Here is a 25,574-nt window from a genome sequence, read left to right on the forward strand (position 1 = left end):
AGGGAGAGCCCTAAATGCTTTCTGGTCCATTATCTCATTAGATCCTCCCAACGAGTCTTAGATGGGTACTATCATTATCCCTACTTAGCCTGTGAGAAAACTGAGACTCAGAAAGTTTATTCACCTATCCAACATCACGACATGAACTTGCTCTTGACTTTCGAGGGCCCCGCCCCCTTCAACACACGCGCACACACTGGCCCCCCCATACCGTGCACACATGCACAGGTAACTCCCAGGGCTTCCCAAACCCCAGGGTTGGGACCCAAGAGGGGGCCGGGTGTGTCCAGCCACACGCCCGGGATGGAGCCAATAACCCAGCGCTTCCCGGGCTGAGTCCCAGCAGAGGGGCGTAAGGGACCCGCCCGCGGTGCCCACAGTGCATGGCCCTCGGAGCTGACCAGGCGCTTCCCGGCCCCATAAAGCGCTGGCAGGAAGCGAAGGCCGTTTCATGTGGGCTGCCAGGCGGCCCGGCCCGCTTTGATTCCCGGCTCGGCGAGGCGCGAGGGCCGAGCCCTCCAAGCTCGTAAACGCCTGGGCGGCGAGCTCCCTCCCCGGGCCCGCGGGCCGCCATATAAGGCGCAGCGCGGGCTTCGGGGTCCAGCCTGCCCCTGCCCCTGCCACTGCACCATGTCCTGCCTCTCCGGCTTCAATGGCCCCTGCGGCGTCCGAGCCTTCAGCTGCGCCTCGGCCTGCGGGCCCCGGCCAGGCCGCTGCTGCATCACCGCAGCCCCCTACCGAGGCATCTCCTGCTACCGCGGCCTCACCGGGGGCTTCGGCAGCCGCAGCGTCTGCGGAGCCTTCCGCTCTGGCTCCTGCGGCCGCAGCTTTGGCTACCGCTCTGGCGGCGTGTGCGGACCCAGCCCACCCTGCATCACCTCCGTGTCCGTCAATGAGAGCCTGCTGGCGCCCCTCAACCTGGAGATCGACCCCAACGCGCAGTGCGTGAAGCACGAGGAGAAGGAGCAGATCAAGTGCCTCAACAGTAGGTTCGCTGCCTTCATCGACAAGGTGGGTGTCCTGGATGTTCTAGAAGGAGATGGGTTGCCCCAGGCCAGTCTTTATAGAAATGCAAAACGAGGACCGCTATTTTATGATAATTTTCGGGTGTCCAGACCCAAGATATTAAAAAACATTGAAACATCTGATGAGAAAATTCATGTCCTGTTTTCTTCTTTAAAAGTAGCTGGAGAGGACTGGGGTTGTGGCTCAGTGGTAGAGCGCTTGCCTAGCATGTGTGAGGCCCTGGGTTGGATTCTCAGCGCCACATATAAATAAATAAAACAAAGGTCCATTGACAACCAAATAATATATTTTTTTTAAAAAGTAGCTGGAGAAAAATCTCATTGAGTGGCAATGTGTGTGACATCTACTACTTGCTTCCCTTCTGCTTTTAATAATGACAGCAAGCTCTAGGTTGGGAGCTGTCTGGGACAATAGTTTCAGCTAGGATTTGTTTTGTGAATTCCTTGTGCCTGCCTAGTGATGCTGGTTCTGTGGTGATAACATGAATTTACCACTTTAACTCCCTCAGCGTAAATGTTTACAGATTTCACTGAGTGAATATGCTTAGAGATGTCACATGAGTAAAATAGCACAGAGGGTAGCAAAATTCTGAAGTCAGCCTGTGAAGGGTGGATATTTGAGAATTGCTGCCAAGAGTGCAGTCCTTTGAGTGTACACAGAAAGGAAAAGTGGCAGGGATAAGGCAAAGACCCCCCATCACCACTACCAAAGGCTCACAGAAAGAGATACCAGAGCAGGACTCCAGGCCCAGGATCTCTCCTGCTCCACAGATTCCTGAGGCTAGAAGATCCAAAGCTTAGGTCCCCAGTTGCACCACTAGCATGCCTCCACGGGCAGCTTCCTAGCAAGGTAGCAAGAGATGGAATGTGGAAAAGGTCCCCGCCTGAGCTCCACCCCAGCATTCTCCCCATGAAGACTGTGGGTGAGCTAGCCATGACTTTGAAAGGGAAGATGGGGCTAAGGTAGCCATGAGATCCTATGAGCCAAGACCACCTAAAATTATCCATAAAGTACCAACAGTCTCTATTCCTCATCTGGAAGTTCCAGCCTGGGAATTCCCAGCCACACTCAAGGAGTTGGATGGAAGGGTCCCGAGGCTAAAAGGCAAGGAGGCACCTCAACTCCACCTGAAATGCATGAGGAGTGGAAACCTGGAGGCCAAGGGCCTAGTCTTGTTTGCTGACCGTCTTCCTGGCCCACAGTGTATTCCTGCCATTGTGTCTCTCCAGTTTGAATGACTTCCAGTAAAGGGTGGCACGCCTCACCTTGTCAACCTGGCCTCCAGAGCTGTGTGACACTGTATCCTATATGAGTGTAGGCCACCTTCGACCATACATACCCCACATCTCCCCAGGCCTCTTCCGACCTCGGGCATCCTTCTTGGAAAGAGTCTAACTTCTCTGCCCTCCCCAGCTAGGAAGCCCTTCCCACCCTGACTGTTGGGCAACTGTCCACCACGCCCCAGCTGACCCCCAAGGACATCCGTAAATAAGCCAGTGGTCTGCACTGAGGAAGCTCAAGGCTTCCTTCCTACTTAATCCTGCCCAGTACTGCTTTGGGGAGCCTTCCATGATTGTCACTATCCTCCATGGCTACCTGTCCCCACAGTAACCCAGCACAATCCTATGCCTCTCATTTGCTCAGCCATGAAACAAGGATTCCGCAGGTGCATCCTCAGGTCAGGAGAGCCCAGAAAGAACCATGACATCCACCTTGGCCTCTACACACTTTTTAGCCTCTACACATTTTGCTGCTGGTTCTGTCTCAGACTCTGCCAATTCTCTAAGGAGAGCGGGGCATGCTGGCTCCTCCCACAGACTTTCCTCCCACTTCCACCCTAGGTGCGCTTCCTGGAGCAGCAGAACAAGCTGCTGGAGACCAAGCTGCAGTTCTACCAGAACCGCAAGTGCTGCGAGAGCAACCTGGAGCCCCTGTTCGAGGGCTACATCGAGACCCTGAGGCGGGAGGCCGAGTGTGTGGAGGCCGACAGCGGCAGACTGGCCTCAGAGCTCAACCACGTGCGGGAGGTGCTGGAGGGCTACAAGAAGAAGTGAGTGCAGTGGGGAAGCAGGTTTGGAGAAATAAAACAGGATTAAGTCAAGACAAGATAAATTTGGGTTAGACTACCAGAGGAACTTCCCAATAGAAAGAAAACAGTGACAATAAGCCTCTGAAGGGGAGGGATTTTTTTTCTGGATTGGGAGTTTATGGTCGTAGAGAGATTCTGAGCTACTCCAGCTACCTCGCCATGATATATTTATTTCATTAATTCATCAAACATTCATTGGGCATCTATTCAACATTCTAGGTGCTGGGTTAGGCACTGAGTGGGGGAGGGATAAGAAAGTAAGGAAGAGGGAAAAGCAGGGCTGGGGAATATAGCTCAGTTGTTAGAGTGCTTGCCTCACCTGCATAAGGCCCTGGGTTCAAGCCCCAGAACCACACACACAAAAAAAAAATCAAATAAAATAAGAGGGGAAAGTTTTACCAGAACTAGGGCAAATTCCTGCCCCTCAGGGAGTCACAGTCCAGAAACAGAACATGCACCTTCAAAGGCACCCACCTGGGAACCACATCAGCAATGAGAATCCCTGAAACTGGAAGAGCCTTAGGTGACGGGCTGGTTTGAACGCCCAGAGCACAAGAATAGACAAGGTCCCTTCTAGTTCAACGCTTTTTTGGTTCTCTGACCACCTCCAAAGGTCCAATTCCTGGGCTATGCCTGTCTGGGCCTTTATTCTCTTCATCTGAGCTTTGTGTCCTGGGTCCTCAGGTATGAAGAGGAAGTGGCACTGAGGGCCACTGCTGAGAACGAATTTGTGGCTCTGAAGAAGGTGAGTGACCCCAGAGGACTCATCCCACATCTGAACCGAGGGCGGAGGCAGCAGAAAGTTGTGTACATTTGAGAGGCTGAGCAGCTCCCCCAGAATCACAGGGCCTGACTTCAGCCCTGTTCCTCTCTCCCAAAGGCTCCACAGCTCCCCTTTAGCCCCTGACGTTCAAGTACAGGGCCAACTTCAAGCAGGCAACATTCTTGTCCATCTGGTCACTGGCTTCCCAGCCCCCTGGGCCCTGTGCCCAGCATAGATTGGGCACTCAATAAATACCCATGACTGAAGGAGTTGCTGAGTGCCAGGCAATGCCGACAGCCTCAGGCCGGTGACAGCTGGACAGCAGCTGTTGTTCCTCACCTCTTCAGCCTAACTCTGCACAAGTCCCACCACCTTGCCTCTCCTTCCAACCACCTCAGTGTGACAAAATGAGGCACAGAGGTGAAAGGTCTTGCTCTGAGTTGCCCTGGGCTGGAAAGGGCAGTCTGGATGGCCAAGCACCCTTCTGACCACAGATCTAGATTTTTCTTTGCACGAGATCCAGAGCAGAGAGGTGTGAGGCATCCACACTAGGTCCTAAGCTTGGGTGATAATGCAAGGTGTGAGTTCTAGAGGAATCATCCTAGTGGTCCCAGAGGAAGTGCCTGGAAACCTGGGGGAACCCCCTCTTCTCCCCACACCTGCTTCTGAGCTCACTAGCTTCATAAAGGGCTTTGCCTGAGCCGTGACACCAGACACTAGGATGACATCCAAGCGAAATTCCCAAAGAGTCTGCTCAGCCTGCTGAGGGGACAGTGAGAGTTCTGGGTTGTCTCCCCGGGGAGACACCTGGCCCATCTTTCCCCTTTAGGACGTGGACTGCGCCTATCTGAGAAAGTCAGACCTGGAAGCCAACGCGGAGGCCCTGACCCAGGAGATCGACTTCCTGAGACGACTGTATGAGGAGGTGAGGGGCTCAGAGCAGGGGGCAGCAAGAAGGGTGTTAGGCCTGGGAAGGACTCATCACCATTTTGACTTCCAAGCCCTAAGGCAGCAGGTCAGAAGCACAGAGTAGTTGAGAGACTGAGGCAGGTTGCCTATCAAGAGTGAAGAAGGAGAGTTTGACCTCTTGTATCCTGTGCCCTGACAAGTAGTTACTTCCTGGTTACTGTGTTAACAATCATTACAGGACATCAGCTCTGGTCCTAGACCCTGTCTGATATCAGGCAGTTGATCTCAGACCTGGACTCCCTCTACCTTCTCCTCTCAGCCCCAGGACTCTGGGCCTGAGGGGTGTTGTGGGGTCCCAGGGTTCAGGGAAAGACTATGACTGGGACTTCACACAGGGAAGGAAGCAGGGGAAGGGTCAGGGAAGGACTGTGAAAAGGTGAGATTCCAAGAGTCGGACTCTGAACATAGTTCTTGCCCTCCCCTCCTCCTGCAGGAGATCCGCGTTCTCAACTCCCACATCTCAGACACCTCCGTTGTCGTCAAGATGGACAACAGCCGTGACCTGAACATGGACTGTGTCGTGGCTGAGATTAAGGCTCAGTATGATGACATCGCCAATCGTAGTAGGGCTGAGGCTGAGTCCTGGTACCGCACCAAGGTGAGAGGCCCTGGACACCTGCCTTCTGCGCATGGCAGTGGGAGGGGTGTGAGGTATCGTTTAGAAAGGCCTTCTTTTATTCTAAGCATGACAAGAGAAGGGCTGACAGCTCTCAGGTTGAGATGGCAGAGCAGGGCTGCCATGTCTGGTTGTACAAGTTGAGCACTATACCACCTACATAGACATCAATGATGTCTTAAGTGGGTGGGATGTCCCATGCTGAGCTTCATGAGCATCTCTGCCTCCCCTCAGTGTGAGGAGATGAAGGCCACAGTGATCCGGCATGGGGAGACCCTGCGCCGCACTAGAGAAGAGATCAACGAGCTGAACCGCATCATCCAGAGGTTGACAGCCGAGGTGGAGAATGCCAAGTGCCAGGTACAGGAGCCCAGGTCCCCCTCAGTGTGGGAAGAGTGGGGTCAGCCTGCATAGAGGAATTTCAATCAGACATCTTGCCACTTTGTGAGAATAGAAGTGAACATCAAACATCAGGCCGTCTTCTTCATGGAAAATGCTCTACATTCTCACTGAATGGAAAAGGCACAGTAGTGTGGAGGGAAAGGAGGTGACAAGGGCTTCCCTAGACCCAGTCACAGAATGGAATAGAGGAAATGGCACTGGTCAGAGATGCAGAAAACCTGGGCTCCCCAACCAGCCCTTTCACCACGTGAGGTGGGAGAGTCATTTGCCCTCTCTGGTCCATGTTCTAGATCAGTGATCACACCCTCAGATGTCGTCAGACACTAGTGAATGGTTGAAGCAGGCTGTACCCAAGGCCCTGGATATGGTGGTATGGCAGGGACTGTGGCTCATGGAAAACACAAAGAGCAAAACTAACCAGATCTCCCCAAGACAGGCTACACAGAACTGCAGGCCTAGTGTGATCAGATCTCCTGATTTTTCAAAAGAAACCCGGAATCTGGATTGTTATGTTAAATTTCCTAAATTGAGGCCCACTGTGCCTATGTTCCCTGGGGAGCATGAATTTGCAATTCTTAACAAATGAATAGGCTCATTTGAGAGTCATCCATCAGTGGATGCCTGGCCCCTGATTTAAACCCAGATCAGGGGGCCTGAATAACTCTCTCCCCTGCCCCCAGAACACCAAGTTGGAGACCGCAGTGACCCAGTCTGAGCAGCAGGGCGAGGCGGCCCTGAGCGATGCCCGCTGCAAGCTGGCTGAGCTGGAGGGCGCCCTGCAGAAGGCCAAGCAGGACATGGCCTGCCTGCTCAAGGAGTACCAGGAGGTGATGAACTCCAAGCTGGGCCTGGACATCGAGATCGCCACCTACAGGCGTCTGCTGGAGGGCGAGGAGCAGAGGTGGGTCCCACACCTATGGAGAGGGTGCCTCTTCAATGTCCCCAAGTAGGGCTGCTGCACTTCAAGAGTCAGGAGCGCGTTGGCATATTATTTGCATCTAATTTGCATCAACACTTCTTAAAGGAGGGAATTTGTAGGTTAAAACATTTCAGCAGCTTTTTCCTTCCTAATTTTTGTCTCTTTGCTTTCCCCAGGTTGTGTGAGGGCATCGGTTCTGTAAATGTCTGTAAGTAAGCCACACTGTAGGTTTGGAAATAAGGGCTTGGAGTTTCGGGTGGGCAAACTTTTTCTTAAGGGGTCAGATAGTAAATATGTCAGCCTTGCAGGCGGTGTGGTCTTTGGTAATATGAAAGCAGCCACAGTCATAGCCGATGCTAAACAGGAATGGCTGGGTTCCAACAAAAGGGAAGTCACCACATAGCCATGGTTTAAGAGACTAAAAAGAAGGAGAGGGTAGGGCAGTGTGGTTATGGTCATTTAAGTAGCTATTTCTGCCTGTGGGGAGTTCCTGGGCCAACAGTGTATCAGGGATGCTTGAGATTAGACTCCAGGGAGTGCCCAGGTGATGGTGTGGGAGAAGGCACTAGAAACCTCCAGGAGGAGCCCTAGCTAGGAAAGGGGTTCTGGCCAGCAGGAGGGGGCCCCCAGGCCAGGACCTCGCTTGGGGCTAAGCATTGGCCTCCTCCCACAGGTGTCAGCAGCTCCCGGGGCGGAGTCGTGTGCGGGGACCTCTGCGTGACGGGCTCCCGGCCAGTGACGGGCAGCGTCTGCAACGCCCAGTGCAGTGGGAACCTGGCGGTGAGCACCGGAATGTGCGCGCCCTGCGGCCAGAGCTGTGGCAGCGGCCGCTCGGTGCGCTTCGCCTAACGCCCCGGCTGTGTGAAGACCCCGCTCCGCGAGCCCACAGTCCCTGCGCCCCGCCGCGGTCCCGGAGCTCCGAAGGCTCCGGACTTGAGGAGGAAGAAGGGCTGCGGGCACAGCGGCCTGGCCTGCCCACTCTGCCGCGCGCCCCGGTCTGCACCCCCTTCCGCACTTGTCCCTTGGCGTCTTCCAGGAAGAGCCGGGCTCCTGGCCCGCAGGTCTGGCCCCGCTGGTCCACCCCCAGGAGTCTAAATGACCGATTTCCTTGTCGCCTTGGGCAAAGATCCGATCCCAATTTGGGCTGCTCTGGGCGCTTGGACGCCTGTGGCTTCTCACAGATTGGCCCCAGGAACCTTCCTGCGCTTTGCCTCCTCCTCTTTCCAAGCCCAGCTATGGTGACAGGCTGCGTTTCCGTTTGGGAGGGACCAAGATTCTATCAACGCCTCTGCTCCCTCCCTTCCCTCATGCTTGGTCTCCACGTTTCCAATAAAGCTCACAGTCATGTATAATGTGCTCTGATACTGTCCCCTCCCGTGGCCCACCAGGCCTTTCTGCCCAAGTCTCATTCCTGGGGAGGCAGAGGAGCCTTTTACACCATGGAGGCAAAGAACTGTCTCTGGGTATCCTGCGCCCAGCCTGCACACACTGGGTCAGTAGCCCTCAAACCCAGACATGTAGGACCATGAGGAGCTCTAGCCAGGAGGGGAGGAGCTTGGATCTCCTATCACCTTAGGCAGGGGACTTGTTACCTATAGTTGCTGGGACACCAGTGGTCTGCTTCCATCATGCCTACTCTCTCCCCCCAGTTCAACATGGGAAAATTCCCTGTCTATGGGATCAAATATGCAGATATCCCCACAGCAACCAACATATCCCAGATGCTCCTCTCACTTTCCACCACACACCCACATACCACTACCATCACCCCTCAGGGTCCCAGACATGGAGATCTCCTACTGCCTCCCTAGTATCCCTCAGATGTGCTGCTGCCCATCGGGAACAGATGTCCCCACACATAGGTTCTGAAACAAAACCCTCAACACTCACAGACACACAGGCCCCCATGTCAGAGGTCCTGCCATTTGGAGGCTCCCTTCAAGCCCAGGTGTGATACACAGAGTTCCCCTCCCCTCTCCTCCCACCTTAGAGACCAGACACCTCTGCCCAAGGACCCAGGCACAGATCCCTACCAGGGACTGACGCTGACACCCCACTCCCATGCACACACAGACCTCGTCCATCACCCCCAAGCACCCCAGACACAGAACATCCAGACACAGCATCCAGGGCCCTAGGGCCTGGCTGACCCAGCACCAGGAAGGCTGTGGGCAGCTGGCATGAAAGTTGGCTGGCCTACCCGAAACCCCGGCCTGGGGCAGTTGAATGTTTATGTCCTTCTCACTAGAAGAGGAATATGCTCTGGCAGCAGAGGGCATGGGGGAGGAGCGTAAACAGTCCTGTCATCCTCTGGACTAGGGAGGACTCCACGCCCACTTGGGGCCTGAAGTTCTTTATGGTCTTCCCCAGTTTCCTGAGCTAGAATCAGGCCCAGCCCTGGGAGGAAACCAAGGCATCACCCTCAATAAGAGTCCAGTCCCTTAGAACAGCACCCCCACACCACCATGGTCATCCAGACACTGTCCTGCCTAGTCCCCGTCCCCACTCCCCATCCCCCCTTCCATGCCCAGTCTAATGAAATCCCGACATCAGGCATGGGCATGGGGCTCACCCAGGGCTCAGAAATTCTTTTTATTGAAGCTACTCTGACATTAGTTTTCAGACTATGTTTCAATCTCAGGACCAGGGGTGGGAGGCCAGAGTCCTCCTATGACTGTGGGCAGGGGGATGTGTGTGTGTCTGTGCCCACGGCTTAGTTGTGGAGGTTCCTTCGGGTGGCAGATGAGGTCCTGATGGAATAGGCCTTGAGGGCTCCAGGTCCCCCGCTGCTCGAGAAGCTCAGGGCGTTGCTGCCCATGGTTCCTCCGAAGACCAGCCCTCTGCCACTGCCACCAGTAGAACTCACCACAGCTGGGGGAGAGAAAGGAGGGCGCCATTGGTAAAGCCCTCCACAAGGACTCCATCCCTTCACCCCAGCCCCACCCTCCAGCTCAGCTGCCTCCCTCCCTTACCACTCCACTGGACAACCCAAAGGGAGTCTCTAACCAGGGGCTGCACCCCAGGGGTTCACTGCCCTCCCCTCCCCCACTCCACCCCTCTGTCTCCCCCTGACCTCTCACACTGAGGCCACTGAGCTGGATAGGAGCTGCAGGGAACCTGCCAGGGTAGAAGGAAAGGAGGTTCCCAGCCCCACAAGCAGGGCCCGCAGGACAAACTGGCATTCTAGTGACCCAGCAAGTCTGCACAGAACAGAGTGGTGGCCGGAGACTTACAGATGTTCACAGCTCCTGCTCCATCTCCAACCAACCTGGGGACAGAGGACAAACCATGAGAACAGCTCTGCTCTCAACACTGGAGGAGCACTCCCAGGCACCCCCTCCAGGCCCCAGCAGGATCCTTGTTCTTTTCTTCCTGTCCCCACACCTCCAGCTGGCCTTCCACATTGGTGCAAACTGGGTGGAGGGGTGGGGGAGGTTCACATGCCACATGCTCAGGGGCAAAGTCGAACAGCCTCTTGTTGCCCACTTATAAATTGGGTCTAACATAGGACCAAGATCAGAGATTTGTTGGTGAAGGTTAAGTTACAGAAGTTATCTAAAGCCCTGCACACCCAGGATTTGGTAAATGGTAGCCGCACTTATTATATATGTACATGTTTGCCTTCCCTCACCAGATCATAAAGTCCTAAAAGTGGGTTGTTGCCTATTGATTCCCGTGTCTCAGCCCCTAGCACGAGGCAGGAACACAGTAATTACTTACTATGTGTTGAAATAATTAGTGAATTGTTGACTGATTGAATGCAGCTCCAGCCAGGACCTAGGAAGGCGGCAGGGTAGGTGGGGTGGCTTTAAGCAGCCTGTGGGGCTGAAACAGGTCTTGCAGTGGAAATTAAAAATCCATCTGAGACAGCTGGGTGTGTTTGTTTTGTGACTCACAGCCCCATTGTCACCAAGCCCTTGGCCTTGGGGATCAGTTTGCTCTGCAGGAGGGAGGGGGACCTTGCTTTAGTAGAGGAAGTGAGGGGAGCTCAGCAGGTCTCAGCAGCCTCAAGCCCAAGAAGGGGACAAGGGATGTGTTTTCTGGAAGCTTCCAGGATGGTTGTTCATATAGCCCCTGCAAGTGCTTGAAGTTGCCAGAAGCAGAGAACAGGGTGAGTTGCCTGCCACCAAGCAACAATCCTGTATTAAGAATTTCTGGTACAACACCTAGAGGGCTCAGAGGGAAGAGAGCTGCATGTCCAAGCCTTAGTGATTTGGGTGATTTTCTTTTCTCATTCTAAGTATTTTTGTGCCTAATTTTATATTTGTGACTTTGTGTTCTCAAAGAAGCACCCCCCCCCAAATTGTAAGAGTTTAGGGATCATGACCCTGGATCTTCCCCAGAAAGGCTGACAGGCTAAGAGATAAAAGGAAGGTGTCCATCTCCACGTGCCCCAAGGATAGGGAAGGCCAGTCTCCTCTCCAAGCACCAAGATCTAAGCCTGATGAGAGCAATTTGAACTGAGATTAGGCCTTCAGAAGAGGGCGTCTCCACTTGCTGTGAGACCTTGGGTATGCCATTAATCATTTTTGAACTTCAGTCCCCTCTTCTGCCCATGGAAGGAAGCTGGTTCAGGTCCTACTCTAAGGGTCCCCCAGCTCTGACTTCTATAAGGAAAAGAGGCCCAGCATGAGAGTTCTCAAGAAACCGAGGTCCCCCCATGCCCATGGAGTGCAGAGAGAGGCATCTTGGTTGGAGCTGCTCTGTGCCCTGCTCAGCATCTCTCTTCTCACAAAGACTGAGTGCCCACCTAGGGAGGGACAGGTCAAGGGCCGGAGCAGAGCCCTTCCTCCTCCTTCCTGCCTCCCAGCTCATACCTGCTGCCAAGGTTTCCCCTCTCTCCAGGCTCTCTGCTCCTACACACCCTCATTCTCCCTTCCCTTCCTTCCACTCTGTTCATCCTCCAGCCTCCTCCCCAACCCCTCAGGAATGCTGCTCAGAAAAGAAAGTTTGCTGTTTTCTTTTTTAAATAAATTTAGCAATTAAAATACAAGCTACTATTCACTACTTCCTTTGAGAATGTTTTATCTCTTCAGCAGATGTGCCACCTCCCTGAGGGCAGAAGCGTGTCTACACTTTATCCATCTGCATGGCCGGGTTCTAACAAGCCAAAGCCAAACATGATGAGTCCCCAGCCTTTGCCAGGCTGTTATTTCTTACTTCTCCAAATCCTAACTTCCCCCCAAGGCACACTGTAAAGCCTTATCTGTTGACAGGCTCAACCAATCCAACCAGGAGAAAACAAAGGCCCAACTCCATTGTTAGAGGCACCTGGTCTTTCTTGAAGAATATCCTACAAGACTAACCCATCCCAGCTTCCTCTCCCACTGTAGGTGAGTATGCACATATGTCTGGGAACAGAGGAATTCTCCCTGTCTAGCACACTCTGACAGTACCACATGATTTAGCTGAGTTACGTCATGAGAAGCAGCCTGCTGTCATGGAAGATGCTGGACCAGGAATCAGCACTCCTTGACTATGCGCCGACTAATCAATTAATAACAGTAGACTAGGGAGTCAATAATATCGGATCTGCTTCCCTGTGTTCTGAGAATCAAATAAGATACCCCATGAATGCCCATACATACAAAGGGGCTTTATGCTAAGTGACCTTTCCTTCTAGAAGGTTGTTTCATTTAAGGCAAAGCAGCATCCATCCTTCCTTGTACCTCCCACCCCTGTGCCTTGCAGACAAGGGACACACAGAAAATGCTTGTACATAGCTGAACATCAGGCCCAGACCCCACTGAGCCCCCGATCCCCGGCCTCGCTTCCCATTCCTCACCGGCTCTCCTCGCCCTCCAGCAGCTTGCGGTAGGTGGCGATCTCGATGTCCAGGGCCAGCTTGACGTTCATGAGCTCCTGGTAGTCGCGCAGCTGCCGCGCCATGTCCTGCTTGGCCTGCTGCAGGGCGGCCTCCAGCTCCTCCTGCTTGGCGCGAGCATCCCCAATGGCCAGCTCCCCACGCTCCTCGGCCTCTGCGATGGTAGCCTCCAACTTGGCACGCTGCGGGCAGTGGTGGGACTGTGAGCTGGAGGACAGAGCTCACCAGCTACTGCTTTCCTGCCTACCCATCCAGCAGTGAGCACCTCGGTGACTTGCTTAAGGTGGATTCCTTGAACTGCTGACTCCCCCAAGCACCAGAGAATCCCAAGAGTTAAACACTTGTGGACTTGGCTCTCCAAAGCCCGGGTTCCCATCCTGGCTCTGCCACTCACTAGCTATCTGGTCTTGGAAAAATCAACCTTTCCAAGCCAAAGTTTCCCCTTCCCTGAAAGAGCAATATCACAGCATCTATCTCATAGGGATCCTAGAGGATAAAAAGAAATGAAACACAAGAACTCTTATCACAATGTCTAGCAAACTGCAAGTGCCTAATAAATGCTATTGTGAGGGCTGGGTAGGGTGACTTAGTGGTAGAACATCTCCTTAACATGTGCAAAGCCCTGGGTTTCATCCTCAGCACCACACACACACCAAAAAAAAAAAAAATGCTGCTACTATGATTGCTAGTATTAATAAATGTTATTAGATTTGCAAAATCCTCAGTCCCCCAGTCCCCAACTAGAGGAGTTCCAAGGCCATGGATTTCTGGTTGAGTCTCCAAATGCCAGGCAATTGACAAGAACCAGAAACAACCTTCAAAATAAAAATCAGCTGGGAACAAGCCCAGAAGAGGGGAACTTGGGGCAGAGAGATCCTACTAATCATCCCATATACCATATCCACAGGTCATGGGTTTGGGTAGGGAGAGTTTGGTGCACCTGTGTCTGCCTTGAGCAACTGCCACCTGCTACCTGGCCTTAATGTTCCCCTGCTTTGGGCTCTTCCCCCACTGTTACAGTTTAGATCTTGATTGTCCCCCAAAGGCTCATGTGTTGAAGGCTTTGTCCCCAGCTAATGGTGCTATTCAGGAAGTGGTTAAACCTTTAGGAGGTGGGGCCCAGTGGAAGAAGTTAGGTTTGGGGGGGCGTGCCCTTGAAGAGGAGATGGGGACTCTTACCCCTTCAACTCTGCTTCCTGACTGCCATGAGATGGGCAGTTTTGCTCTACCACAAGCTTCCTGCCATAATGCTCTGCCTTGCCGTACACCCAAACAACCATGCAACCATGGACTTAAGCCTTTGAAACTGAGCCAAAATAAAGCTTTCCTCCTTTAAGTTGGTTTTCCTCAGGTATTTTGTCACAGTGACAGAAAGCCGATTAAAACAGCTATTACCAGAAGTCTGTTTAACCCCAGACATCTTGTTCAGCTCAGTGAGCTGCTACCCCCATTCCCTAGCTCAGGACTGACTCCTTCTTCTCACTTCTCATCAACCAACCCCTTCCCTTGTGTTCTCTTCCCTCAGCTGAAGCCCCACTGCCCTGCTTCTCTATCCCTGGACTACATCTCAGTGCCCTGTCTTGTCAGACTGGTGTCCCCTCAGCCACAGACCATACGCCCCTGCCTCTGGAGGCCCCTCCCAGATCCTCTCAAGGCCCCTTAGTGATGATAGATACTTGACTCTGAGCCCTGGTTCTGCCCTGTTGTATGGAGAAGAACTGGATGTGGTAGAGGATATAAGATTTGGGAAAATGCCATTCATTATTCTGTGCCTCCCCTCCTGGCCTGGAAACTGGCCCACTTCACGAGGTGATTCATGACCCAACATCTGTGCCAGGAGGCAGCCTCCACCCCTGTATAAACAGGCCTTCAGGGCTCTGAGGTGAGGACGATTCTGTGTAACTCACCCTCACTTCCCATTCCCCAGCTCCTCCTGGAGATAAGCTTTCTGAAGATGTTGCACTTGCCCCCCCCACCGCCCCCTTTCCCCCTTGAGACCTCTGCTCCAGCTGAGCTGCCCCACCACACCCACACCTCTACCAGGGATTGGGGACTCTTCCCTCATCAACACCCCCAAACCTAGCTTCCAGTTTTCAGTCAGTCTCTTGTTGGAGATCTGTACCCCTATCGTGTGCCAGGTGCTGGAAGAAAGAGACAGAGAAGCGGGCAGATGGGGTCCCTGTATAAACCAGTGGGGATGGGGACAGTCGATAACTTAATAATAATTCAGAACATTTCAGAGTGACAGGTGCTTCAAAGAACTTCAGACAAGCTGCTGATATAGTGGCTAGGTGTTTGAGGAAGTCACCTCCAAGAAGGGGTCTTTTGTCCTAAACCCAAGGTTGAGAAAGAGACAGCCATTGACAGAGCTGGGAGAACCACATTCCAGGCAGAGAGAGGCCCAGTACAAAAGCCCTGCATCGTGAACACTCTTGGCAAATGCAAGACACAGGAAGCAGGCCAGTGTGGCCCAAGCAGAGTGAGTTGGGAAGCAAGGTCAGGGTGAGAAGGGACTTGTGAGCCTTGGTAATGAACTGTGAGTTCCCAGATGTTCATACTGCCCCAGAGCTGGGTGCAAGCAGAGCGCTCAGTACCAATGGGATAACTGATGGTGGCTCTTCGCTCACCAGCCCAGGCTTCTGTCCACTGGCTCTGTGGCCAGCCAGCACTCTTCCCGCTCTGGCCCCAAGCCAGCATCTGGCCAAGAGCATTCTATCCTGGAGGTCTCACCAGCAGCCCTGAGAAGTGAGCTGCAGAGCCTAGGCCCAGGGGAGACAGGATGACAATCTCCCCTCCACCTTTCTGCTCCTCACCCAGAACTTGGCCTCAGATGGCTGCCTCTCACATGCCCCAAGGAGCAGAGAGGAAGGAGGGATGAGAGCCCAGCCGCACCTGATTCTTGATGCTGTCGATCTCAGCCTGCAGCCTCTGGATGGCCCGGTTCATCTCCGCAATCTCTTTCCGGGTGTTCCGGAGGTCTTCCCCATGCTTTCCAGCCTGGGCCTGGAGGGTCTCAAACTGGAGGGGCCACAGATGCAAGTATTGCAGGGGTGGGCCATGATTACAGGTGATTGGTCTCTCTACCCAACCAAGGAGAGCCCCTCCCCACTTCTATTTCCAGGGAAGAACAATCAGACACCCAACCATCTGCACTCAATGCCAGGAGGCCAGAGTATTGGGCAGTGGGGTGGGGAAGGGGTTCAGTCACCTCTTAGCAAGGACAGAGAAGGTTCCCAGGGCCCTTCCCTTTGACCTTGGGACTCTTCCCACTCTTACCCTGGCCTACTGCTGGACAATAACTGAAAGCCTAAGACATTATTCAACGTTCACCTCCAAGTACTACCCATTTCACAGATGCAGAGCCTGAGTCCCAGTGTAGGGGAGGAACTGTCTAGGAATCACACAGAAAATCGATGACAGCATGGAGGCCAGAACTCAAGTCCCCTTGTTGGCATCCCTAGGCTCTCACCCCTGCACCATGGATGACTCTTTACCACTGCAGAGACTTCCTCTATGCTGCTTTTTAAGACTTGCCTCGGGCTCTGGCCTCTAGTAGCACTAGCTTTCCCCCGCATCACCTCCCATTCCTTCAGCCCCCACACCATCAGCTGCCCTGGCTCCATGAAGTATGTGTAAGGATGAAGCCTCCCAGATCAGGAGCCCTGGCATTCAGAATCTAGAGCCTGCTTTTCCATCTACTAGCTGTGTGGAGTTAGGCAACTTACTTAAACTCTCTGTGCCTCAGTTTTCTCATCTTTACAATAGTAATAATAATGGTACACACAATAGAGCTGTTCTATGGATTAAGTCAACAGAGGTAAAATACTGGAAATATCACCTAGCACTATGTAAGCATGCCATGCCTGTGTAAGTTCTGAAACTATGCCGAGCATTATGCACTTAACAAATTCTCATTATTAGTAATGCATGTCTACTTCCTCTGACAGGTCCCTGCATTGGGCTAGGATCTCCCTCAGAGCAGAGACCTGGCCCATGTCCTCTTCCCTGGACTCCAGAGAGCACCACAGATTTAACCACTGATGCCCTCCAAGACAGTGGGGCCCCCAGCCCTGAAGGCTCCAGATGAGGTGAGGAGGGCCCTGGCAGGAGGAGGAAAGACGCCCCCAGGGGTGGCACACCTTGGTCTGGTACCAGGCTTCAGCCTCAGCCCGACTGCGCTTGGCCATCTCCTCATACTGGGCCTTCACTTCAGCGATGATGCTGTCCAGGTCCAGGGAGCGGCTGTTGTCCATGGACAGAACCACAGATGTGTCTGAGATCTGGGACTGCAGCTCTGCCAACTCCTGGAGGGACAAGACAGAATAGTGGACTTGAGGCAAGACACATCCCTATGCCCACACCTGCCCTGGGACTCCCCGCACAAGTGAAAGGGAAAAAAAAGGGAGGCTGGAGTGGGCCGTCCCACCCTGGCTCCTAGAGTCTCAAAGCAGATCTGGTGGAATCAAAGGAGGTAACAGGACAGTGTGGTGCTCGGTCCCCTCAGGGCACAGCACTAGTGGAGGATGGTGAAAGAGATCCTATCACACTCCCATGGGATGCCCCACAGCCTTTAAAACTGGTGATGAGCTGTGTTTACAGACGGGGAAGGATGTCAGGAGTAGGCTGTCATGCGAAAAATATTTCTCTCTTTCTCCATGTGTATATATGCACCAAAAAGTCTGGAAATGTCAATACAAAGATGGTAATGTAACAGGGTGCATTTCATGATTTGGATATAAACTTTATATTGGGGGAGTTGTTCTTTTTTTGTTTTGTTATTTTCCTTTTTTCTCTTCTTTTTCTTCTTCCCCCCCTCCATAACAGCAGGGGAAGCAAGGTTAACCTTTTTCCCATCCTATGTCAAGTTATTATGTCCTTCGCTGACCACAAGAACAAAGAAAATTCAGACCTGGGAACCAGTGCCAGTGAGTCTGAGCAACATCTCACTCAAGGCCACCAGCTGGACATTCATTACATCCACCAACAATTATACGTGCAGCCCAATTCTTGAGCCCCACCCACCCCCCCCCCCCCCCCCGCCTTTAAAAGCCTTTATTTCTCCTTGTGAGGAGGACAGAAACCTTTTAGGACCTTAATCCACTGACTTCCCCATTGCTAGCCTATCAATAAGTCTATTTTTTAAAAAATTTTTTCTCAAAAACCTTGTTTCTGGTATTTGAATCAGCACCGAGGACAAGCACCGGGTTTTTACAACAGGCAGAACTGATCTGTTCTCCATGTTATGCCTCACTTAATTTTCTGTTCTTCTTTGCAATGAGCATGTATTACTTTTGCAATAAGAAGAAACAATTACATATTAATATAAACACAGTGTACATGTGTACGTGCATATAGGTACAGATGGCATACATATATACAGTATGTGCCACGCGTAAGAAGACCTGCATGACAGGAGAATAAACTGGACATCACTTTCCTCTGTTCATATATGAATACACAACCAGTGAAACTCCACATCATGTTCAACCACGAAAATGGGAGGTTATACTCCAATGTGTATAATATGTCAAAATATACTTTACTCTCATGGATATCTAAAAAGAATTCAAAGAAATAAGTGGGGAGAAGGAGAGGGGGAGGGAGAAGGAAAGGAAGGAGGAGAGGAGGAAGAAAAAGGAGGAAGAGGAAAGAGGAAGAAGAAGGAGAAGAGGAGGAGGAAGAGGAGGAGGAGGAGGAGGAAGGTAGAAGAGATGAGGAGGTTCACTGAACTTAGATTGCCTGAAGTAGCCTCAAGGACCTAGCCCCTGAAATGAACAAACATGTCGACATTTGAAGGCTGGATGTTCAGGCAAAGACTAGACTGAAGAGAACTGAGAACTTGGTCTGTTCTTAGCCCCACATGTTAATTATGCTCCTGCCCATCCTCTGTCCCTCTGCCTAAGGCCAGCAACTCACGCTGAGAGCAATGGAAATGTTTTTAAATTCCCACAAAGGTAAACAGCTGGAAGCCCAGGCAGGACATAGGTAAGAGAGAGAGAATGAGAAAATCACAGAAGGGTGGCTGGTGGTGGGCTGACGCCCACCTTGTCCCTCTGGGTATAAACTCTCAGACACTCGTTCCCTCCTCACCTGGGATCCCCAGCCTGTCCCATTCAATGCACCTGTGAACTGTGTCAGAGCCTGGCCTCCTCTGGCTCCTTTCAGTCCCACCCAGTCCCCCAACCTGACAAATTACCAAGGTCATCCCAAGTCTCTTAAGACCAGTCCTGATAGACCCTACCCCTTCTGCTACCAGCCCCCTCCTCCTACCCTAATGCATTATGGATTCCTGAGTCCAGAAAGAATAAAGAACAGGATGATACCATCACCCTCAACACACACCTAGTGGTCCATAGGCAGATGCTGGACCAGATGGCTCCCTGCCTAGGGCACAGAAGGAGAAATGTCAGCCACCCAAGATTCTCACCGTCTCATTGAGGGTCCTGAGGAAGCTGATCTCATCATTCAGAGCATCCACCTTGGCCTCCAGCTCCACCTTGTTCATGTAGGCAGCATCCACATCCTGGGGGTAAAGGGACAGGGAAAAATGACACCATATCCATAGCAACAGAAACATTTAATAATGATAGGATCAACCTGTCCAACCCCCAGGGCCAACACCACTGGACTAGTAAGAAACTCAGTTTTTCCAGGTCACTAACATGACTGGTGGGACACTCCCTCCCCAGGCCCTCCAGGCCTCTGGCTGGACATAGTCTCCACAGGGCCCCAGGACCAGAGCTGGCTTCCCAGCACTGGCAGCCCAGAGCAGCCTGAAGCCCCAGACCTAGCCCTTGACCAGTTCCTGATGTCTTTATGGTGTGGATGCCCCCTTGGCTCTGCCACCAACTCTGTGACCTGAAACAAAATCACTCCTACTCTGCAAGACTCCTTAACGCATGGGAGAGTTTATCATCTTTCAACTCCCAGGTGCCCTCCTACAGAAGGGACAGATCCAGCAGCCTGTGAAATGGCAGTGCGGTGGCTCTGAGGCAGGCAGGTCACACACAGGAGCCCAGGTCAGAGGGTGTCTGGGCTTCTCTACCTACACTTAAACTCCTGGGGGTAGGGCTCACTCTTCCTCACCCTGGGATCTCCAAAGGGCCCAGCACTCTGGGCATCTTGTATTCTGTGGATGGGCCTGGAATCACCAGCTGCTCAGTGAGTGTGTGCTGAAGCAGAATGTTAAGGGGCATGTAGCTCAAAGCCTTCACACGTGCTCCAAAGGCCTGCCAAGATCCTTTCTCACATCTCCAGGGATAGAGAACTCCTTGCCTCAAGACTACTCCTTGCATTCACTCGGCAAATATTTCAGGCTGGCCAGGTGCCACTACCCTTGCCTGGGACAAAACATTCAAGCTACAATAGAGCATTTTTCGAGGTTGCTTTTTTGAGGTTGAAACCTCCCTCCCTAACCTCCATCCTTTGGTCTTAGCTCTAACCCTGGAGGGCTAGAAGTAAGTCTTGTCACTCACCAGACACATACACACCCACAGGGCAGGCCGTGCTACTCTGGCCACTCTGGCCTGGCTTCTACTCCAGGCTGGATCTTGGCTACCGGTCCCCACCAGCCATTCAGGTAAGAGATCCCATGATCCCCTGTCCCTTGTGCTTACAGATGATCCCCCTCCAGCCTGTCTACCCGCTCACCTTCTTCAGCACCACAAACTCATTCTCAGCAGCCGTGCGACAGTTGATCTCCTCCTCATACCTACAGCAGGGGAGGGGACACAGTGTCGGCACAGCTTTACCTCCAGTGCCCTCACACACAGGTGTGAAACCCACCCTATTCCCTTACCCTCTACTAATGACACACCTGGAAAAAAACAGGTGTCTGAGCTACAAAATTGAATTCCCTGACTTCCACATGGCTATTCCCAGGGCTTTGAGTCTTGGTGTGGAGGGGGAGGGGCAGAAAATACATGTGAATTAAAGGACAATGACAGCATATAATAGCCATGCTTATGGACTGCAGGTGCTCTCTGCGCCCTAACTCATTCCACCCTCCCAACAGTCCTAGAAGGATGGTACTGTGGTTTTCAGAGAAGAGAATGAAGACACAGAGAGGCAGGTACTGAGCTACTTAGTGGCAAACCCCAGATGTGAGCCCTGGAGGCTCCATAGCCCAGGCCTTAACCACTGGTTCAGCCCACCCTGAGGAGAGAAGAAGGGTCTGAAGGGAGGAAGCTATATAGAGTCCTCAGCCCCCATTCTACTCCCACAGCAGCCCTCCAATCCCTCCTCCTCTCAAGGAGCAGCCCTTTGCCCTTAGGAGAATCTCTACAAATAGGACCTAACCCAGAAGTTATTTGGGGACTCAAAAAAAGGTCTAGAAACAAGAGCTCAGCAGCATCCAACAGTGGCTGGGACAGGCAAGGATAGCCCCAAGCAGCTTTGATGGGAAACAAAACCTCTGGGCTAGTCCAGCCCCTCCAGGAGGCTCAGGGGATCCACAGTCCCAAGTTGTACTTAAGTTCTATAAAAGCTATGGAAATCTCTGCCGGGCCCTCTGTCCACCGGGCCTTGGTGCTGCACTGCTGGGCCTGGAGGGGTGCAGACTGAGGGTCGGGGAGCAGTGGTACTCAGGGGCCCTTCCCTGCACCTTTGGAGCCCAGGTCAGCCCCATAGGAAGGTGACCTGAGGGCTTTGGAGTAGGGGGAGATGGGTGTGCAGGGACTGGTTACCATGCCCTCCCAGCCCAGCCTGGTGTGATTCCACCTGCTGTGGGATTCATCTGTTGACTTTTGCCCCAGGGAAGTAGCAGGTGGGGGACCCTCTGCAGAGCCTTGTTTGCTCTCCTCCAACCAAAGCCAAGATACCTGCTCCTGCTTAGTCACAGGACCACAGGAGAGCACACAACTCACTGCCCCCAGTGCCCACTGGCAGGTGTGCCAGGGTGGGGCTGGGGGTGGGGCTGGGGGTGGGGCTGGGGGCTGGGGCCCCACCCAAGCCTCAGGCATTGGTTTATGTTCAAGGAGAAAGAAGGGCTCAGTGAGCATTCAAAGACCTCCAAACCTTCCTGCCCTCCCCTTCTATCCTCCTTCCTGGCTCTGCCCTGACCAAACTGCCTCAGCCCCTGAACCCCACTCATTGTTCAGGATGATCATCCTCCCTCCTTGCTTCTTTACTTCCCACCCTTTGTCCTCTTCTGGGAGTCAGGGACCCAAAATTCAAGTCCCAAATCCCAGTGACCTACTCTGTGATCTTAACCAAGTCCTTGAACTTCTCAGGTTTCCAAATTCCCTACCTGCATAAAAGGGAACTGTTCTAGAATGACCTGTGAGTATCATGCAAGTTTGAAGCACCCCACTCCTAGGATACCTTTTCTGCTCTCCCTTGAGAACTTCGTCAAGCACCCGACCATGCAGGGAAGGGTAGACTGAGCTATTTCCCCCAGACTGAGTCAAGAGAAAAGACTAGAACATCCAACAGCTCCAGAGGCTGGGGAGGGAGGAAGTGGGAGAGAAGAAGCAGGGAATGTGTTAGTAAAGACCCGGTCCTTCAGGGAATATCATACTAAGCAGCTGCACACTCTGACCCCTGAACCAGAGGGATATGCAGAGGCTCAGGGACCCAGAAGCAGGTGACACCAGGAGCATTACTTATTCTTGAAATCTTCTACCACATCCTGCATGCTCCGAAGCTCCACCTCCAGGCGGCCTCCATCCATCTGTAGTGCCTCCAGCTGCCCCCGAAGGCCAGCAATCTGGGTCTCAAAGAGGCCAGAGAGGCGGCTGCTCTTAGCTGATTTTGATTCCTGCAGCAGCACCCACTTGGTCTCCAGCATCTTGTTCTGCTGCTCTAGGAAGCGCACCTGAAAGAATCGTGGAAGAGGAGACTCTCAAGGGGCTGACCAGGCCACCACAGCATGGTTGAAGAGAGTTTCAAGTCACCCAACAGAGCCCATGTTCCCACCAACAGGGACCCTGGCACTGGTTAGGAGACCAGTGATGGGAACATGGGCTCTGTCGGGTGACTTGGCCCTCTCCTCTAAGATTCTCAAGTGTCTTCAAGTGTGAGCCAGGTGAGTGCCTCACTGATGTCTCAGAGTCTCTGCTTTCCTTTACTCCCTTTGCATTCTCTACCTCCTGCCTCTGAAGGGCCCGCTTCCTGTATGTGGGGCCTGGGGATGACCAAGCCACTCCTCCCTTCAGGCTGGGACCTCTCAGCTATGTCAGTATCCTGTCTCCTCCAGCAAGGCCTTGGGCAGGGGCCTATAATCAATCCAATGTGAAAGGAGCACCTCCCATATGCCAGCCCTGGGGCCCAAAAGGTCCTTAAGAAGCACTTAACATGCCTAGGGAGAGGGGGCAGGAAAGGCCTCCTCCAAATCAGCCACTGGGGGCACCAGGACCTGAATGTTCACCATAAGACAGTGCTGCTCAATAGCAAGGAGGGAACCTGGGCCTGGGAGGCTTCAGTAGAACTTGAAGGATATGTAGGTCCAAAAAGGTAAAGGCAAGGAGGACATGGGGGTGGAGGAGCCTGGAAGTACACAAAGGCAAGGGAGGGCACACTTAGTCTACGCCCAAGGGAGGGGGTCTTGCCGGGAGGGTCTAGCAGGGCCACAGCACTTGGTTCCTAGGTCCAGCTTCACTTGAAGCCCCCTTCTCTCGGACCCTCCAGTGGTCCGCCCTCCCACCCACAGAAGCTCATGGGTGTGGCAACAATAGACAACCAGGAAAAACATCTCTCAAATATCTCCTTCCCAGGGTCCCTCAGTGCCACTTCTTGTCCCCAACTGGGCTATCTCCAAAGGCAGGTGTAACCTCACCTCCTACCACCAGGACCAGGCAGGTGGGTGGGGCCAGGAGCCTTCCTCCCTCCAGGCCTTTATTTCCAACATCTGAAAGAGCCAGTGTCTCCTCAGCTGGAAAGGGAGTGTCGCCCCCGCCCCACGCGTGATGCTACACAGCTTCCCTTTGCTTCCAAAGGGACCTAGAGAGCAAAGAACTCCTGGCCTTGTCTTCTGTATCTCCTAATCTGATGTCTGACAAAGCTGGCCCAAGAGCCCCATAGAACTGGAGATAACAGCCTTCCAGGCCATCTGGACAGAACCTAGGGACACATTCCTGCAGGTAAGGGAGAGGCTTGGAGACTCTTGATGTAAGAGAGAGAGGGCTTGGAGACTAACAACAACAGAGTTCAAGGGGTCGGAAAAAGCCACCGAGCTATTCTCCAGACATTGGTGGACAGAGAGAAGGACGCCAGCTTCCCAGCGCCGGCCTGCACGTGGGCAGGGTTGGTTAGGGTGGCTGGTGAGGCTGGCAGTGCGGCTCTGGGCAGGGTCCTTTCCGGCTCACCTTGTCAATGAAGGAAGCGAACTTGTCGTTGAGGGTCTTGATCTGCTCTCGCTCCTCCTGGCGCACCTGCTGGATGGAGGGGTCGATGTCCACCCGCAGAGGGGCCAGCAGGCTCTGATTGATGGTGACTTCGCGAATGCCGCCGCCCACTGGACCCCCATAGGCGGAGCGCACCGCCATCCGCGGCCGCGAGGCGCTCAAGCCATAGAAGCTGCTGCTGCCGAGGCTGCCCGGGCGACCCGAGCTCAGGCGCACCTGGCCTCCGCGGCCAGGGAGGGCGGCCGAGCGCGAGCTGAACACCTGTGAGCTGAAGTGGACGGACATAGTGGCCGGACCCCGCTGGACCTTGCGGCGAACGAGGAGGTGCGCGAACTCGCTGACCTCGAGCACACTGTGTCCCTTTTATGGTTCGGCACGGGTGGCTGGGCTTTCCCAGGTAGGGGCGGGGCGGGGCAGGGCTGGCCGCCAGGCACCTTTCTCCGCCGCCGCCAGGCCCCTCCGCCAACTTCCGCCCTCCGCACCGCCCACCCCAAGGCGGCCGGGCTCTGGATCCAAGCAGGATTGACCTGCAGTAAGCAGAAACGCCATCCGAGGACACCCCTACCTTCTGCAGGTGGCCACAGAGAACAGTAGGGAACAGCAGGCAGAGCCCTCTCTTGACTTCACAGAGACCACCTACAACTTATCAGGGAAGGTTTCCGCAAGGGGTAAGAGCATCCAGATTCCTGAGGCCAGCAGAGACACCAGGTGGTAATGGACTAGGGAAGAGGTGGACAAAAATGCTCCAGCTCAGAAGTCAGAGTCCAAAACCCCCTACCACAAGCCAGAAAGGCATTCCCTGTCACACCCTCCCCCTAAGTCCAGCTGCTCCTGGAAAGATCAGCTCAAGTCTTGCATAATCTGACCCCAGGATGGGCCTGACCTAGCTGGTTTCCTTAGCTGCATCCAAGATGACACATCACATTTCCAGATAGAAACTAGATGGATCCACTTCTGGCCCCTCTCCTTCCCAATGGGCATTTGCAGCCCAGAGGCCCATCTCCTCCACCCCCTACTCACATTTCCCCAGTGTTCCACACATATTTTATCTGTGGATGCTTGTGTATATCTCTGACACTTTGTGCCTATGTGTGCACTTCTAGGTGCCCACATCCCTGAATATATACATCTGTGAGTGTATTTATACAAGTGGGAGTCTGTGTGTGCATGGAGGGTCTGCAAACACCGTTGCACATATTTGTACACGCATCTATTATTCACACTCAAATACTCCTTCCCATCCCCACCCCAATTTTCCTGTTATAAGCCCTGGACCTCCCATGTCTCCTCACCTAAAGTCACCACCAGACAATTTCCAGTAGTTTCAGCCTGGTGGAGAGAGCTGCGAGCACTGTGCTGGAAGAGGAAATCTCCGGTCCCAGTCAGTTGCTCATCCCCCCCCCCCCCCCCCCCCCCCCCGCCAGGACCCTCCTCCGTCTTTCCCAGACACCTCACTCACTCCCTGTCATACCCCCCTGCTTGGCTTTACTCCACCTCTAGCCCCACCCAATGAGCTGGCCAGGCTGTCACCTCTGGCCAAGCTCTTGAGGCTCTTGGATGGAGGAGGGTGGGAACGGAATGTCCTTCCTGGTTTTCCATTTCAGTTAGAAACCCTAAGCATGCA

The 25,574-nt window shown here is 53.4% G+C and overlaps 2 protein-coding genes across 2 annotated transcripts; one reads left to right on the top strand and one right to left on the bottom strand.

Moving 5' to 3' along the window:
- Positions 1-630: 630 nt before the first annotated feature.
- Positions 631-7,505, top strand: LOC114103953 (keratin, type II cuticular 87). Its single transcript, XM_027949843.2, has 9 exons — positions 631-1,011; positions 2,868-3,076; positions 3,800-3,860; positions 4,708-4,803; positions 5,281-5,445; positions 5,698-5,823; positions 6,546-6,766; positions 6,961-6,977; positions 7,465-7,505. The coding sequence occupies exons 1-9, from the start codon at positions 631-633 to the stop codon at positions 7,503-7,505; spliced, it is 1,317 nt and encodes a 438-aa protein (XP_027805644.2).
- Positions 7,506-9,393: 1,888 nt separating this feature from the next.
- On the bottom strand, positions 9,394-24,235 carry Krt7 (keratin 7). The gene is made up of 9 exons (XM_027949794.2): positions 23,912-24,235; positions 22,211-22,422; positions 20,259-20,319; positions 19,036-19,131; positions 16,748-16,912; positions 15,501-15,626; positions 12,570-12,790; positions 10,018-10,052; positions 9,394-9,655 (listed from the first exon to the last, which is right to left on the bottom strand). Exons 1-9 carry the CDS (start codon positions 24,233-24,235, stop codon positions 9,498-9,500), a joined length of 1,398 nt encoding a protein of 465 aa, XP_027805595.2. The 3' UTR covers positions 9,394-9,497.
- Positions 24,236-25,574: the final 1,339 nt, after the last annotated feature.

This window comes from Marmota flaviventris, chromosome 3 (assembly GCF_047511675.1).
Source record: "Marmota flaviventris isolate mMarFla1 chromosome 3, mMarFla1.hap1, whole genome shotgun sequence".
In the NCBI taxonomy this organism is placed as follows: Eukaryota; Metazoa; Chordata; class Mammalia; order Rodentia; family Sciuridae; genus Marmota; species Marmota flaviventris.

Coding starts and splice junctions, on each gene's coding strand:
- LOC114103953 (XM_027949843.2), top strand. CDS start 631: ATGTCCTGCCTCTCCGGCTTCAATGGCCCCTGCGGCGTCCGAGCCTTC. Junction 1,012..2,867: donor TCGCTGCCTTCATCGACAAG/GTGGGTGTCCTG, acceptor CTTCCACCCTAG/GTGCGCTTCCTGGAGCAGCA. Junction 3,077..3,799: donor CTGGAGGGCTACAAGAAGAA/GTGAGTGCAGTG, acceptor CTGGGTCCTCAG/GTATGAAGAGGAAGTGGCAC.
- Krt7 (XM_027949794.2), bottom strand. CDS start 24,235: ATGTCCGTCCACTTCAGCTCACAGGTGTTCAGCTCGCGCTCGGCCGCC. Junction 19,132..20,258: donor AGTTTGTGGTGCTGAAGAAG/GTGAGCGGGTAG, acceptor CTTTACCCCCAG/GATGTGGATGCTGCCTACAT. Junction 10,053..12,569: donor CTGGAGGGCGAGGAGAGCCG/GTGAGGAATGGG, acceptor CTCTGTCCCCAG/GTTGGTTGGAGATGGAGCAG.